Source organism: Nerophis lumbriciformis, linkage group LG11, assembly GCF_033978685.3.
Source record: "Nerophis lumbriciformis linkage group LG11, RoL_Nlum_v2.1, whole genome shotgun sequence".
Lineage (NCBI taxonomy): Eukaryota > Metazoa > Chordata > Actinopteri > Syngnathiformes > Syngnathidae > Nerophis > Nerophis lumbriciformis.
The window spans coordinates 52,253,756-52,268,582 of record NC_084558.2 but is presented as its reverse complement, the minus strand read 5'-3'; the positions used below and the strand labels follow the sequence as shown (position 1 = coordinate 52,268,582).

The 14,827-nt window shown below is 43.7% G+C and overlaps 1 protein-coding gene across 3 annotated transcripts in view; it reads right to left on the bottom strand.

Annotated features, from left to right (window-relative positions):
* The window catches only part of lin54 (lin-54 DREAM MuvB core complex component), a 98,888-nt gene that overhangs the window by 6,585 nt on the left and 77,476 nt on the right, over window positions 1–14,827 (bottom strand). For all 3 annotated transcript variants that reach the window (XM_072914177.1, XM_061966324.2, XM_061966323.2), the window contains 4 exons: window positions 9,802–9,873; window positions 9,630–9,732; window positions 9,438–9,575; window positions 9,166–9,368 (listed from right to left, as the gene is read on the bottom strand). In XM_072914177.1, the coding sequence (XP_072770278.1) occupies window positions 9,166–9,368; window positions 9,438–9,575; window positions 9,630–9,732; window positions 9,802–9,873 (516 nt within the window). The remainder of the gene's footprint in view (window positions 1–9,165; window positions 9,369–9,437; window positions 9,576–9,629; window positions 9,733–9,801; window positions 9,874–14,827) is intronic.

Here is a 14,827-nt window from a genome sequence, read left to right as displayed (position 1 = left end):
CCTGTGTACTTACTACTCCTACTGAGTAATAGTAGTAAGTGCACATATGTTCCTGTGTACTATAGTGTTCTTACAACTCCTACTGAGTTATAGTAGTAAGTGCACGTGTTCCTGTGTACTATAGTGTTCTTACTACTTCTACTGGGTAATAGTCCTAAGTACAAATGTGTTCCTTTGTACTTACTAGTATCACACAGTAGGAGTAGTAAGTACAAATGTGTTCCAGTGTACTTTCTAGTCCTACTGAGTAATAGTAGTAAGTATAAATATGTTCCTGTGTACTTACTACTCCTACTGAGTAATAGTAGTAAGTGCACATATCTTCCTGTGTATTATAGTGTTCTTACTACTCCTACTGAGTAATAGTAGTAAGTGCACATGTGTTCCTGTGTACTATAGTGTTCTTACTACTTCTACTGGGTAATAGTCCTAAGTACAAATGTGTTCCTTTGTATTATAGTGTTCTTACTACTCCTACTGAGTAATAGTAGTAAGTGCACATGTGTTCCTGTGTACTATAGTGTTCTTACTACTTCTACTGGGTAATAGTCCTAAGTACAAATGTGTTCCTTTGTACTTACTAGTATCACGCAGTAGGAGTAGTAAGTACAAATGTGTTCCAGTGTACTTTCTAGTCCTACTGAGTAATAGTAGTAAGTACAAATATGTTCCTGTGTACTTACTACTCCTACTGAGTAATAGTAGTAAGTACAAATATGTTCCTGTGTACTTACTACTCCTACTGAGTATTAGTAGTAAGTACAAATATGTTCCTGTGTACTTACTACTCCTACTGAGTAATAGTAGTAAGTGCACATATGTTCCTGTGTACTATAGTGTTCTTACTACTCCTACTGAGTTATAAAAGTAAGTGCACGTGTTCCTGTGTACTTACTACTCCTACTGAGTAATAGTAGTAAGTGCACGTGTTCCTGTGTACTATAGTGTTCTTACTACTTCTACTGGGTAATAGTCCTAAGTACAAATGTGTTCCTTTGTACTTACTAGTATCACGCAGTAGGAGTAGTAAGTACAAATGTGTTCCAGTGTACTTTCTAGTCCTACTGAGTAATAGTAGTAAGTACAAATATGTTCCTGTGTACTTACTACTCCTACTGAGTAATAGTAGTAAGTGCACATATCTTCCTGTGTATTATAGTGTTCTTACTACTCCTACTGAGTAATAGTAGTAAGTGCACATGTGTTCCTGTGTACTATAGTGTTCTTACTACTTCTACTGGGTAATAGTCCTAAGTACAAATGTGTTCCTTTGTATTATAGTGTTCTTACTACTCCTATTGAGTAATAGTAGTAAGTGCACGTGTTCCTGTGTACTATAGTGTTCTTACTACTTCTACTGGGTAATAGTCCTAAGTACAAATGTGTTCCTTTGTACTTACTAGTATCACGCAGTAGGAGTAGTAAGTACAAATGTGTTCCAATGTACTTTCTAGTCCTACTGAGTAATAGTAGTAAGTACAAATATGTTCCTGTGTACTTACTACTCCTACTGAGTAATAGTAGTAAGTACAAATATGTTCCTGTGTACTTACTACTCCTGAGTATTAGTAGTAAGTACAAATATGTTCCTGTGTACTTACTACTCCTACTGAGTAATAGTAGTAAGTGCACATATGTTCCTGTGTACTATAGTGTTCTTACTACTCCTACTGAGTTATAAAAGTAAGTGCACGTGTTCCTGTGTACTTACTACTCCTACTGAGTAATAGTAGTAAGTGCACGTGTTCCTGTGTACTATAGTGTTCTTACTACTTCTACTGGGTAATAGTCCTAAGTACAAATGTGTTCCTTTGTACTTACTAGTATCACGCAGTAGGAGTAGTAAGTACAAATGTGTTCCAGTGTACTTTCTAGTTCTACTGAGTAATAGTAGTAAGTACAAATATGTTCCTGTGTACTTACTACTCCTACTGAGTAATAGTAGTAAGTGCACATGTGTTCCTGTGTACTATAGTGTTCTTACTACTCCTACTGAGTAATAATAGTAAGTACAAATATGTTCCTGTGTACTTACTACTCCTACTGAGTAATAGTAGTAAGTGCACATATGTTCCTGTGTACTATAGTGTTCTTAATACTCCTACTGAGTTATAGAAGTAAGTGCACGTGTTCCTGTGTACTATAGTGTTCTTACTACTTCTACTGGGTAATAGTCCTAAGTACAAATGTGTTCCTTTGTACTTACTAGTCCTATTGAGTAATAGTAGTAAGTATAAATGTGTTCCTGTGTACTTACTACTCCTACTGGTATGGCCGAAAACTGTATCACGATATACCGTAAGTGTTTTATATCGGTCGATATTGACCATTTTTGATATTTTTATGACATATTGGAAATAAGGGCCAGGAGATAATTACATTAAATGTAAACATTTGTACAAAATCAGTCAAGTTGTCACGTTGTGTAAATGGTAAATAAAAAGAGAATACAACAAATCCTTTTCAACTTATATTCAATTGAATAGACCGCAAAGACAAGATATTTCATGTTCACACTCAGCATCAAGGGTTGGAATTGGGGGTTAAATCACCAAAAATGATTCCCCGGGCGCGGCCACCGCTGCTGCTCACTGCTCCCCTCACCTCCCAGGGGGTGGACAAGGGGATGGGTCAAATGCAGAGGACAAATTTCATCACACCTCGTGTGTGTGTGTGTGTGTGTGTGTGTGTGTGTGTGTGTGTGACTATCATTGCTACTTTAACTTAAGTGTGTTAGCATTAAAAACTTGATCTGTCTGAAATGAGTTAAAGGGGAACATTATCACCAGACCTATGTAAGCGTCAATATATACCTTGATGTTGCAGAAAAAAAGACCATATATTTTTTTAACCGATTTCCGAACTCTAAATGGGTGAATTTTGGCGAATTAAACGCCTTTCTAATATTCGCTCTCGGAGCGATGACGTCACATCAGGAAGCAATCCGCCATTTTCTCAAACACCGAGTCAAATCAGCTCTGTTATTTTCCGTTTTTTCGACTGTTTTCCGTACCTTGGAGACATCATGCCTCGTCGGTGTGTTGTCGGAGGGTGTAACAACACCAACAGGGACGGATTCAAGTTGCACCAGTGGCCCAAAGATGCCAAAGTGGCGAGAAATTGGACGTTTGTTCCGCACACTTTACCGACGAAAGCTATGCTACGACAGAGATGGCAAGAATGTGTGGATATCCTGCGACACTCAAAGCAGATGCATTTACAACCATAAAGTCAAAGAAATCTGCCGCCAGACCCCCATTGAATCTGCCGGAGTGTGTGAGCAATTCAGGGACAAAGGACCTCGGTAGCACGGCAAGCAATGGCGGCAGTTTGTTCCCGCTAAACCCCCTGGATGTCTTGGCTCACACCGTCCCTTATGCCACCGAAGATGATCAAGAGAAGAATATCGACCCTAGCTTCCCTGGCCTGCTGACAACTCCAAAACTGGACAGATCAGCTTTCAGGAAAAGAGAGCGGATGAGGGTATGTCTACAGAATATATTAATTGATGAAAATTGGGCTGTCTGCACTCTCAAAGTGCATGTTGTTGCCAAATGTATTTCATATGCTGTAAACCTAGTTCATAGTTGTTAGTTTCCTTTAATGCCAAACAAACACATACCAATCGTTGGTTAGAAGGCGATCGCCGAATTCGTCCTCGCTTTCTCCCGTGTCGTTTTCGCTTGCATACGGTTCAAACCGATATGGCTCAATAGCTTCAGTCTCTTCTTCAATTTCGTTTTCGCTACCTGCCTCCACACTACAACCATCCGTTTCAATACATGCGTAATCTGTTGAATCGCTTATGTCACGTTCAAACACTGAGGACATCTATTAAACAAGACAAAAGGCAAGGAATCAAACAGAGACAGAATTCAATTTGGACTCAATATTGAGGAGAGACATGGCCACTGCACTCTCTGTACAGTCCTGCACCACGCTCTGACGAAGAAGGTTTTCGTCTCCTCTTTATTACAATATTTAATGTTCACGCACCAACACATGTCTCAGCAGGAATGGGGAGTATGTAAAACAGTCATTGTTTTCGGTCGCTTTGAAGTCCAAGAAGGGGATTTCTCGGGCTTGGGCTCTTCCTGGATCCAGCTGGGGCAGGTGTTGGAGGACAATGGATAACCCCTCCCGTCTCCTGACCACAGTTGCTTCAAAAGGGCAGCGGGTCGTAAATAGCGTTGACCAAATAGTCGGAAGAGAGTTTGTGAAATACTTCGAAGAGAGTTCGTTTAACACTTCAAAGAGAGTTCCTCTGGAAGTTGAGCAGATCCTGCCATCTGTCCGTGTTGAAATCACAGTGGCGTTTCACGAGCCTTCTTCCTCTTGTTAGGCCTCGAAAGACAGCATTCATAATACAACGTTTCTTTTGTGATAACTTACAAACAATTATTCCAACAGCTTAAGCCGCTGAAATCCGAGTCTGAATCCGAGCTAATGTCGCTATAGTTTGCTGTTCTATGCGCCATGTTTGTTTGTATTGGCATCACTGTGTGACGTCACAGGAAAATGAACGGGTGTATATAACGATGGTTAAAATCAGGCACTTTGAAGCTTTTTTTTAGGGATATTGCGTGATGGGTAAAATTTTGAAAAAAACTTCGAAAAATAAAATAAGCCACTGGGAACTGATTTTTAATGGTTTTAACCTGTCATGTCTGTGTAATCATGTTTTGTTTTAAGTCATGTTTTATTTAGTTTCTGGCTTTTCACTCCCTTGTCTTGTTTGCATGATTACCCCATTAGTTTCACCTGTTCCACGTTTGGACTCATTGTGCACTCTTGTTTGTCACCATAGCAACCATTAGTTTTCACCTGTCACGTCACGCACCTGTTTTCGTTAATCATGTCTGTTATTTAAGCTTTTCATTTTCTGTTGTTCGCCCTGACGACCTCACACCACATTTATGCTCTGTCCATGCCTGATACTTCTTTTCATGTCCATCGTTCACGCTGCTCCTTTTTTGTCCATGCCAAGTAAGTTTTCTTTATTCAAGCCATAGTTTGCAAGTTTTGTTTAATTGTTCATAGTTTCTGCCAATGTGCAAGTTTTGTGTTTATAGTCTAGTTTTGTTTCTCCGCCACTGTGTGCGCTTTTCGTTTATTCCTTTTTTTTGATAAATATAAATAAATCATGTACCGGTACCTTCATTCCCGTCTCGCCCGAGCCAACTTTCAGTTGCTTCAAAAGGGCAGCGGGTCGTAAATAGCGTTGACCAAATAGTCGGAAGAGAGTTTGTGAAATACTTCGAAGAGAGTTCGTTTAACACTTCAAAGAGAGTTCCTCTGGAAGTTGAGCAGATCCTGCCATCTGTCCGTGTTGAAATCACAGTGGCGTTTCACGAGCCTTCTTCCTCTTGTTAGGCCTCGAAAGACAGCATTCATAATACAACGTTTCTTTTGTGATAACTTACAAACAATTATTCCAACAGCTTAAGCCGCTGAAATCCGAGTCTGAATCCGAGCTAATGTCGCTATAGTTTGCTGTTCTATGCGCCATGTTTGTTTGTATTGGCATCACTGTGTGACGTCACAGGAAAATGAACGGGTGTATATAACGATGGTTAAAATCAGGCACTTTGAAGCTTTTTTTTAGGGATATTGCGTGATGGGTAAAATTTTGAAAAAAACTTCGAAAAATAAAATAAGCCACTGGGAACTGATTTTTAATGGTTTTAACCTGTCATGTCTGTGTAATCATGTTTTGTTTTAAGTCATGTTTTATTTAGTTTCTGGCTTTTCACTCCCTTGTCTTGTTTGCATGATTACCCATTAGTTTCACCCGTTCCACGTTTGGACTCATTGTGCACTCTTGTTTGTCACCATAGCAACCATTAGTTTTCACCTGTCACGTCACGCACCTGTTTTCGTTAATCATGTCTGTTATTTAAGCTTTTCATTTTCTGTTGTTCGTCCTGACGACCTCACACCACATTTATGCTCTGTCCATGCCTGATACTTCTTTTCATGTCCATCGTTCACGCTGCTCCTTTATTGTCCATGCCAAGTACGTTTTCTTTATTCAAGCCATAGTTTGCAAGTTTTGTTTAATTGTTCATAGTTTCTGCCAATGTGCAAGTTTTGTGTTTATAGTCTAGTTTTGTTTCTCCGCCACTGTGTGCGCTTTTCGTTTATTCCTTTTTTTTGATAAATATAAATAAATCATGTACCTTCATTCCCGTCTCGCCCGAGCCAACTTTCAGTTGCTTCAAAAGGGCAGCGGGTCGTAAATAGCGTTGACCAAATAGTCGGAAGAGAGTTTGTGAAATACTTCAAAGAGAGTTCGTTTAACACTTCAAAGAGAGTTCCTCTGGAAGTTGAGCAGATCCTGCCATCTGTCCGTGTTGAAATCACAGTGGCGTTTCACGAGCCTTCTTCCTCTTGTTAGGCCTCGAAAGACAGCATTCATAATACAACGTTTCTTTTGTGATAACTTACAAACAATTATTCCAACAGCTTAAGCCGCTGAAATCCGAGTCTGAATCCGAGCTAATGTCGCTATAGTTTGCTGTTCCATGCGCCATGTTTGTTTGTATTGGCATCACTGTGTGACGTCACAGGAAAATGAACGGGTGTATATAACGATGGTTAAAATCAGGCACTTTGAAGCTTTTTTTTAGGGATATTGCGTGATGGGTAAAATTTTGAAAAAAACTTCGAAAAATAAAATAAGCCACTGGGAACTGATTTTTAATGGTTTTAACCTGTCATGTCTGTGTAATCATGTTTTGTTTTAAGTCATGTTTTATTTAGTTTCTGGCTTTTCACTCCCTTGTCTTGTTTGCATGATTACCCATTAGTTTCACCTGTTCCACGTTTGGACTCATTGTGCACTCTTGTTTGTCACCATAGCAACCATTAGTTTTCACCTGTCACGTCACGCACCTGTTTTCGTTAATCATGTCTGTTATTTAAGCTTTTCATTTTCTGTTGTTCGCCCTGACGACCTCACACCACATTTATGCTCTGTCCATGCCTGATACTTCTTTTCATGTCCATCGTTCACGCTGCTCCTTTTTTGTCCATGCCAAGTAAGTTTTCTTTATTCAAGCCATAGTTTGCAAGTTTTGTTTAATTGTTCATAGTTTCTGCCAATGTGCAAGTTTTGTGTTTATAGTCTAGTTTTGTTTCTCCGCCACTGTGTGCGCTTTTCGTTTATTCCTTTTTTTTGATAAATATAAATAAATCATGTACCGGTACCTTCATTCCCGTCTCGCCCGAGCCAACTTTCAGTTGCTTCAAAAGGGCAGCGGGTCGTAAATAGCATTGACCAAATAGTCGGAAGAGAGTTTGTGAAATACTTCGAAGAGAGTTCGTTTAACACTTCAAAGAGAGTTCCTCTGGAAGTTGAGCAGATCCTGCCATCTGTCCGTGTTGAAATCACAGTGGCGTTTCACGAGCATTCTTCCTCTTGTTAGGCCTCGAAAGACAGCATTCATAATACAACGTCTCTTTTGTGATAACTTACAAACAATTATTCCAACAGCTTAAGCCGCTGAAATCCGAGTCTGAATCCGAGCTAATGTCGCTATAGTTTGCTGTTCTATGCGCCATGTTTGTTTGTATTGGCATCACTGTGTGACGTTAACAGGAAAATGAACGGGTGTATATAACGATGGTTAAAATCAGGCACTTTGAAGCTTTTTTTTAGGGATATTGCGTGGAGAGGAGGCTACGCCGGATAGTCGAACCTCGGATTCAGGAGGAACAGTGTGGTTTTCGTCCTGGTCGTGGAACTGTGGACCAGTTCTATACTCTCGGCAGGGTCCTTGAGGGTGCATGGGAGTTTGCCCAACCAGTCTACATGTGTTTTGTGGACTTGGAGAAGGCATTCGACCGTGTCCTTCGGGAAGTCCTGTGGGGAGTGCTCAGAGAGTACGGGGTATCGGACTGTCTGATTGTGGCAGTCCGCTCCCTGTATGATCAGTGCCAGAGCTTGGTCCGCATTGCCGGTAGTAAGTCGGACACGTTTCCAGTGAGGGTTGGACTCCGCCAAGGCTGCCCTTTGTCACCCATTCTGTTCATAACTTTTATGGACAGAATTTCTAGGCGCAGTCAGGGCGTTGAGGGGATCTGGTTTGGTGGCTGCAGGATTAGGTCTCTGCTTTTTGCAGATGATGTGGTCCTGATGGCTTCATCTGGCCAGGATCTTCAGCTCTCACTGGATCGGTTCGCAGCTGAGTGTGAAGCGACTGGGATGAGAATCAGCACCTCCAAGTCCGAGTCCATGGTTCTCGCCCGGAAAAGGGTGGAGTGCCATCTCCGGGTTGGGGAGGAGATCTTGCCCCAAGTGGAGGAGTTCAAGTACCTCGGAGTCTTGTTCACGAGTGGGGGAAGAGTGGATCGTGAGATCGACAGGCGGATCGGTGCGGCGTCTTCAGTAATGCGGACGCTGTATCGATCCGTTGTGGTGAAGAAGGAGCTGAGCCGGAAGGCAAAGCTCTCAATTTACCGGTCGATCTACGTTCCCATCCTCACCTATGGTCATGAGCTTTGGGTTATGACCGAAAGGACAAGATCACGGGTACAAGCGGCCGAAATGAGTTTCCTCCGCCGGGTGGCGGGGCTCTCCCTTAGAGATAGGGTGAGAAGCTCTGCCATCCGGGGGGAGCTCAAAGTAAAGCCGCTGCTCCTCCACATCGAGAGGAGCCAGATGAGGTGGTTCGGGCATCTGGTCAGGATGCCACCCGAACGCCTCCCTAGGGAGGTGTTTAGGGCACGTCCGACCGGTAGGAGGCCGCGGGGAAGACCCAGGACACGTTGGGAAGACTATGTCTCCCGGCTGGCCTGGGAACGCCTCGGGGTCCCACAGGAAGAGCTGGACGAAGTGGCTGGGGAGAGGGAAGTCTGGGCTTCCCTGCGACCCGACCTTGGATAAGTGGAAGAAGATGGATGGATGGATGGATTGCGTGATGGGTAAAATTTTGAAAAAAACTTCGAAAAATATAATAAGCCACTGGGAACTGATTTTTAATGGTTTTAACCCTTCTGAAATTGTGATAATGTCCCCCTTTAATCACAAGTTAACCACGGATCAAATGTGATTCATGGTGATTAAACATTTTAATCGTCTGCCAGCCATAGTTCTAAATATGACTTTGCTTCGCTGGCGGACTTTTGGTGTGAGGTGGGGCTCCAGGTGCGCGTGTCTCCTACCTGCCGCCTCCACTTGAGATGACGGGCGTGGTCCTCATGAGCAGGTCCGAGATCTGCGAGGAGAGCTTGGTCTTGGCGGCCGTCTGCTGCTGGACTCTCACCTCGGCGGCGTCGGCCAGGTGCATCAGCGTTTTCCTCTCTTGGCTTTCCTCGAAGTTCTTGCAGCCCACACACTTGCAGATGGACGAGCACATGATCTTGGCCTGGTTGGGGAGGAGGAGGAGGTGTTATGTTGTTTGTGGAGCTTGACAAAGCCACCAATCAGGACTTACCTCGTAGCACTCGCAGTAGTTCTTCAAACAACCCGAGCGCTTGCAGTTGCAACCTTTACTGTGGCGCCGGTCCGACTCGCCCTCCTTGCCCTTCCCGATTTTAGGCTTGAAGGCCTCCGGGTTGCGGTCCAAACACGTCTGAAGACGAGCACACCTTTATTGAAAGTAAAAGCCCCCGAACCTGCGGCTTACCTTGATGGCTTTGGAGCGCTCGGACTCGTGCTCCAGGTTGTTGAAGCAGTTGTTGCAGTTGCAGTTGTTGCAGAACTCCCCGTTGGCGAAGCAGTCGCAGTATCTGGAGAGGAGCGTTGGTGCACACAATGAGTGGACCGAAACACGCCCATCAGGACCGGGTCGTACTCACAGTTTCAGACACTGGGACTTGGTGCAGTTGCAGGGCTTCCTCGGCCTGGAGGTGGCATCCACCGCCGACATGCTGACCACCAACGACACAAAATAAACAAGACAAAAGCATAATATAAGTGTTTTATCATAATGTGCTAATTTTCCTCAAGGCCACTTCATTTTATTTGGCCCTCGAAAGCCTGGAAATAATAGGTATCAATAAAGTACTGTAACTTTTTCTTACTAAATGTATTTTCTTTCTATTTTGGGAGAAAAAAAAAAAAATGTACTCCATGTAATGGCAAATTATGTTAACTTAAATATTGTCTATAAACAAGTACATATGCATACTTACTAGAGATGCGCGGTTTGCGGGCACAACCGCGGAGTCCGCGGATTATCCGCGGATCGGGCGGATGAAATTTAAAAAAATTAGATTTTATCCGCGGGTCGGGTCGGGTCGGGTCGGGCGGTTGAAATAAAAAAAAATTAGATTTTAAATAGATTCAGGCGGGTGGCAGTTAAACCAATTGGGAAATATATATACATAGTTAAATGTTGTTACCCACATACGAAAAACGAGCAGGCACCTGCTGCTGAATATGCCACAACAGAAGAAAAAAAAGAAAAGAGATGGACACTTTTACGGAGCGGAGAAGGCCCCCGACGCCTCGCCGGGGTCCGGGACCGAGGCCCCTTCCCCCGAGAGGGCCCCACCGGGAGCCGTAGCAGAGGCGATCCGCGAGAAGGGCCCGACGCACGTCCAGGGTCACCACCGCGCTCACCACCCCGCCTCGTCCGCCTTCGCCGCGGCCGGCGTCACGCGGAGCAGGTAAGCAGCTTACCTGCCCGCCACCCCCGTGGCCTGGGGCTCGTAACAGGGGTCACTCCGCGCGCTCCGCCCGCGCAGCTTACCTGCCCGCCACCCCTGTTGCCGGGGGCGCGTAACAGGGGTCACTCCGCGCGCAGTGCGCTCACGAAAGGGGTGGGGCTCACCCTGGTTGATATAGACAGCAGTTAGGACGGTGGCCATGGACGTCGGAACCCGCTAAGGAGTGTGTAACAACCCACCTGCCGAATCAACTAGCCCTGAAAATGGTTGGCGCTGGAGCGTCGGGCCCATACCCGGCCGTCGCCGGCAGCGAGACGCGCTTGGAGGTGCGCTCTGCGCGGCTCCCATATGATTGCGCACTGGTGTGCGTCTGGGTCGTGACAGCGTGGCACACGAATGTCTGTGCTGCATTGGATCAGTCTCCTTTCTTTAACAGGCAAAAGCTTTATAACCTCACTAATGCCTTGCATCGTCTATATTAGATATATAACAACGGGCGGGTGCGGGCGGATGGCGGGCGGATGCGGTTCTGATCAAATGTTACATCGGGTGGATGGCGGATGGTTGACGACTTTCTGATGCGGTTGCGGATGAAATAATTGCCTATCCGCGCATCTCTAATACTTACACTCATGCACATAATCACGTTTCATCAAACATATATTAACGTTGTTGCCCTAGGGTAAACTGGGTGTAACACATGGCACACTGACAAAGCTTAACCTATTGTGACTATAACAATCTACAAGGTTAATGTAGGTTGCTTCTCTTTCTCCCCCTCCATTTTTCTGCATTCTTTCGTATCTCAAGTTATCATTACGTATATGTATTGTTGCATTTAAACAACTGTATTGTTGATGATAAAGGTAAATTATTGGTATTGTTCATTATCAATAGCGCTATTTCTATTGGTATTTGTATTGCTCCATTTGTAGTGTAATAATGCTCATTGTCATTTCTGTATTACTACATAGTGGGGCACAGGTCCGGTGGCCATGGATGAAGTGCTGGCTGTCCAGAGTCGGGACCCGGGGTGGACCGCTCGCCTGTGCATCGGCTGGGAACATCTCTGCGCTGCTGACCCGTCTCCGCTCGGGATGGTGTCCTGCTGGCCCCACTATGGACTGGACTCTCACTATTATGTTAGATCCACTATGGACTGGACTCAGGTCCGGTGGCCATGGATGAAGTGCTGGCTGTCCAGAGTCGGGACCCGGGGTGGACCGCTCGCCTGTGCATCGGCTGGGAACATCTCTGCGCTGCTGACCCGTCTCCGCTCGGGATGGTGTCCTGCTGGCCCCACTATGGACTGGACTCTCACTATTATGTTAGATCCACTATGGACTGGACTCTCACTATTATGTTAGATCCACTATGGACTGGACTCTCACTATTATGTTAGATCCACTATGGACTGGACTCTCACTATTATGTTAGATCCACTATGGACTGGACTCTCACACTATTATGTTAGATCCACTATGGACCGGACTCTCACTATTATGTTAGATCCACTATGGACTGGACTCTCACACTATTATGTTAGATCCACTATGGACTGGACTCTCACACTATTATGTTAGATCCACTATGGACTGGACTCTCACACTATTATGTTAGATCCACTATGGACTGGACTCTCACACTATGATGTCAGATCCACTATGGACTGGACTCTCACACTATTATGTTAGATCCACTATGGACTGGACTCTCACACTATTATGTTAGATCCACTATGGACTGGACTCTCACACTATTATGTTAGATCCACTATGGACTGGACTCTCACTATTATGTTAGATCCACTATGGACTGGACTCTCACACTATTATGTTAGATCCACTATGGACTGGACTCTCACTATTATGTTAGATCCACTATGGACTGGACTCTCACACTATTATGTTAGATCCACTATGGACTGGACTCTCACACTATTATGTTAGATCCACTATGGACTGGACTCTCACTATTATGTTAGATCCACTATGGACTGGACTCTCACACTATTATGTTAGATCCACTATGGACTGGACTCTCACTATTATGTTAGATCCACTATGGACTGGACTCTCACTATTATGTTAGATCCACTATGGACTGGACTCTCACACTATTATGTCAGATCCACTATGGACTGGACTCTCACACTATTATGTTAGATCCACTATGGACTGGACTCTCACACTATTATGTTAGATCCACTATGGACTGGACTCTCACACTATTATGTTAGATCCACTATGGACTGGACTCTCACACTATTATGTTAGATCCACTATGGACTGGACTCTCACACTATTATGTTAGATCCACTATGGACTGGACTCTCACTATTATGTTAGATCCACTATGGACTGGACTCTCACTATTATGTTAGATCCACAATGGACTGGACTCTTACTATTATGTTGGATCCACTATGGACTGGACTCTCACAATATTATGTCAGACCCACTATGGACTGGACTCTCACACTATTATGTTAGATCCACTATGGACTGGACTCTCACATTATTATGTTAGATCCACTATGGACTGGACTCTCACTATTATGTTAGATCCACTATGGACTGGACTCTTACTATTATGTTGGATCCACTATGGACTGGACTCTTACTATTATGTTGGATCCACTATGGACTGGACTCTCACAATATTATGTCAGATCCACTATGGACTGGACTCTCACACTATTATGTTAGATCCACTATGGACTGGACTCTCACACTATTATGTTAGATCCACTATGGACTGGACTCTCACACTATTATATTAGATCCACTATGGACTGGACTCTCACACTATTATGTTAGATCCACTATGGACTGGACTCTCACTATTATGTTAGATCCACTATGGACTGGACTCTCACTATTATGTTGGATCTACTATGGACTGGACTCTCACTATTATGTTAGATCCACTATGGACTGGACTCTTACTATTTTGTTAGATCCACTATGGACTGGACTCTCACTATTATGTTAGATCCACTATAGACTGGACTCTTACTATTATGTTGGATCCACTATGGACTGGACTCTCACAATATTATGTCAGACCCACTCGACATCCATTGCTTTCGGTCTCCCCTAGAGGGGGGGGGGGTTACCCACATATGCGGTCCTCTCCAAGGTTTCTCATAGTCATTCACATCGACGTCCCACTGGGGTGAGCTTTTCCTTGCCCTTATGTGGGCTTTGTACCGAGGATGTCGTTGTGGCTTGTGCAGCCCTTTGAGACACTTGTGATTTAGGGCTATATAAATAAACATTGATTGATTGATTGATTGATTTAAGCGCGTCTCCACCAGCTGGTCCCTGCCGGTTATTGTTCCTGAACTCCGCTCTGACATGTGCTACCTTGATTCTGCTTCCCTGGTATGTTGCCTTCGCATATTTCTGTATATTGACCTCGTTGTGTTTTTGTTTTCCTAGCCACCTAGTTTTGAGAGGACTAGTTTTTGCCACGCTGTGTGCATCCTGACCTTTGCTCCGCCTCTGAAAGAGACTACTTTAGTTATATTTCCCATGGTGTGCACTTTTGCCCCATCACCCTTAGTTACCATTTTTGGACTTATTAAATATTTTTTATTTGTTATCGTGTACCTTGCCTCCATTCTCTGCATCCCGGGGTCCACCCTTGAACTCTATCCTAACAATTTTTCTCTAAATGAAAAAAAACAGCACTTTTTTTACCGTAATAAACTGTATATTATGCAAAAATATATTATCAAACCATTTTTTAAATATAAATAAATACTAATAATAATGATTTCAACGCAAGTTATCCATCAAACTGAGCAATGCAAAAAGTAGCAATAGATTTTATGGTCAAATTGTGAAATTTACAACATTTTTCTCTAAATGAAAATGGTCCGGAAAATACGGTACTACCTACGTGGCTTGACCTATTCAGTGGCCGAGTGGTTAGAGTGTCCGCCCTGAGATGGGTAGGTTGTGAGTTCAAACCCCGGCCGAGTCATACCAAACACTATAAAAATGGGACCCATTACCTCCCCAAATTGTGAAATTTAATGTGGTTTTTACAACATTTATCTCTAAATGAAAAAAAACAGTACTTTTTTACTGTAATAAACTGTGGTGCTGTTTTGGCATTTACAGTAACATACCTGCCAACTTTTGAAATCAGAAAAACCTAGTAGCCAGGGTCTGGTAGGTCCAGGACAAAGTCCTGGTGGGGGGTT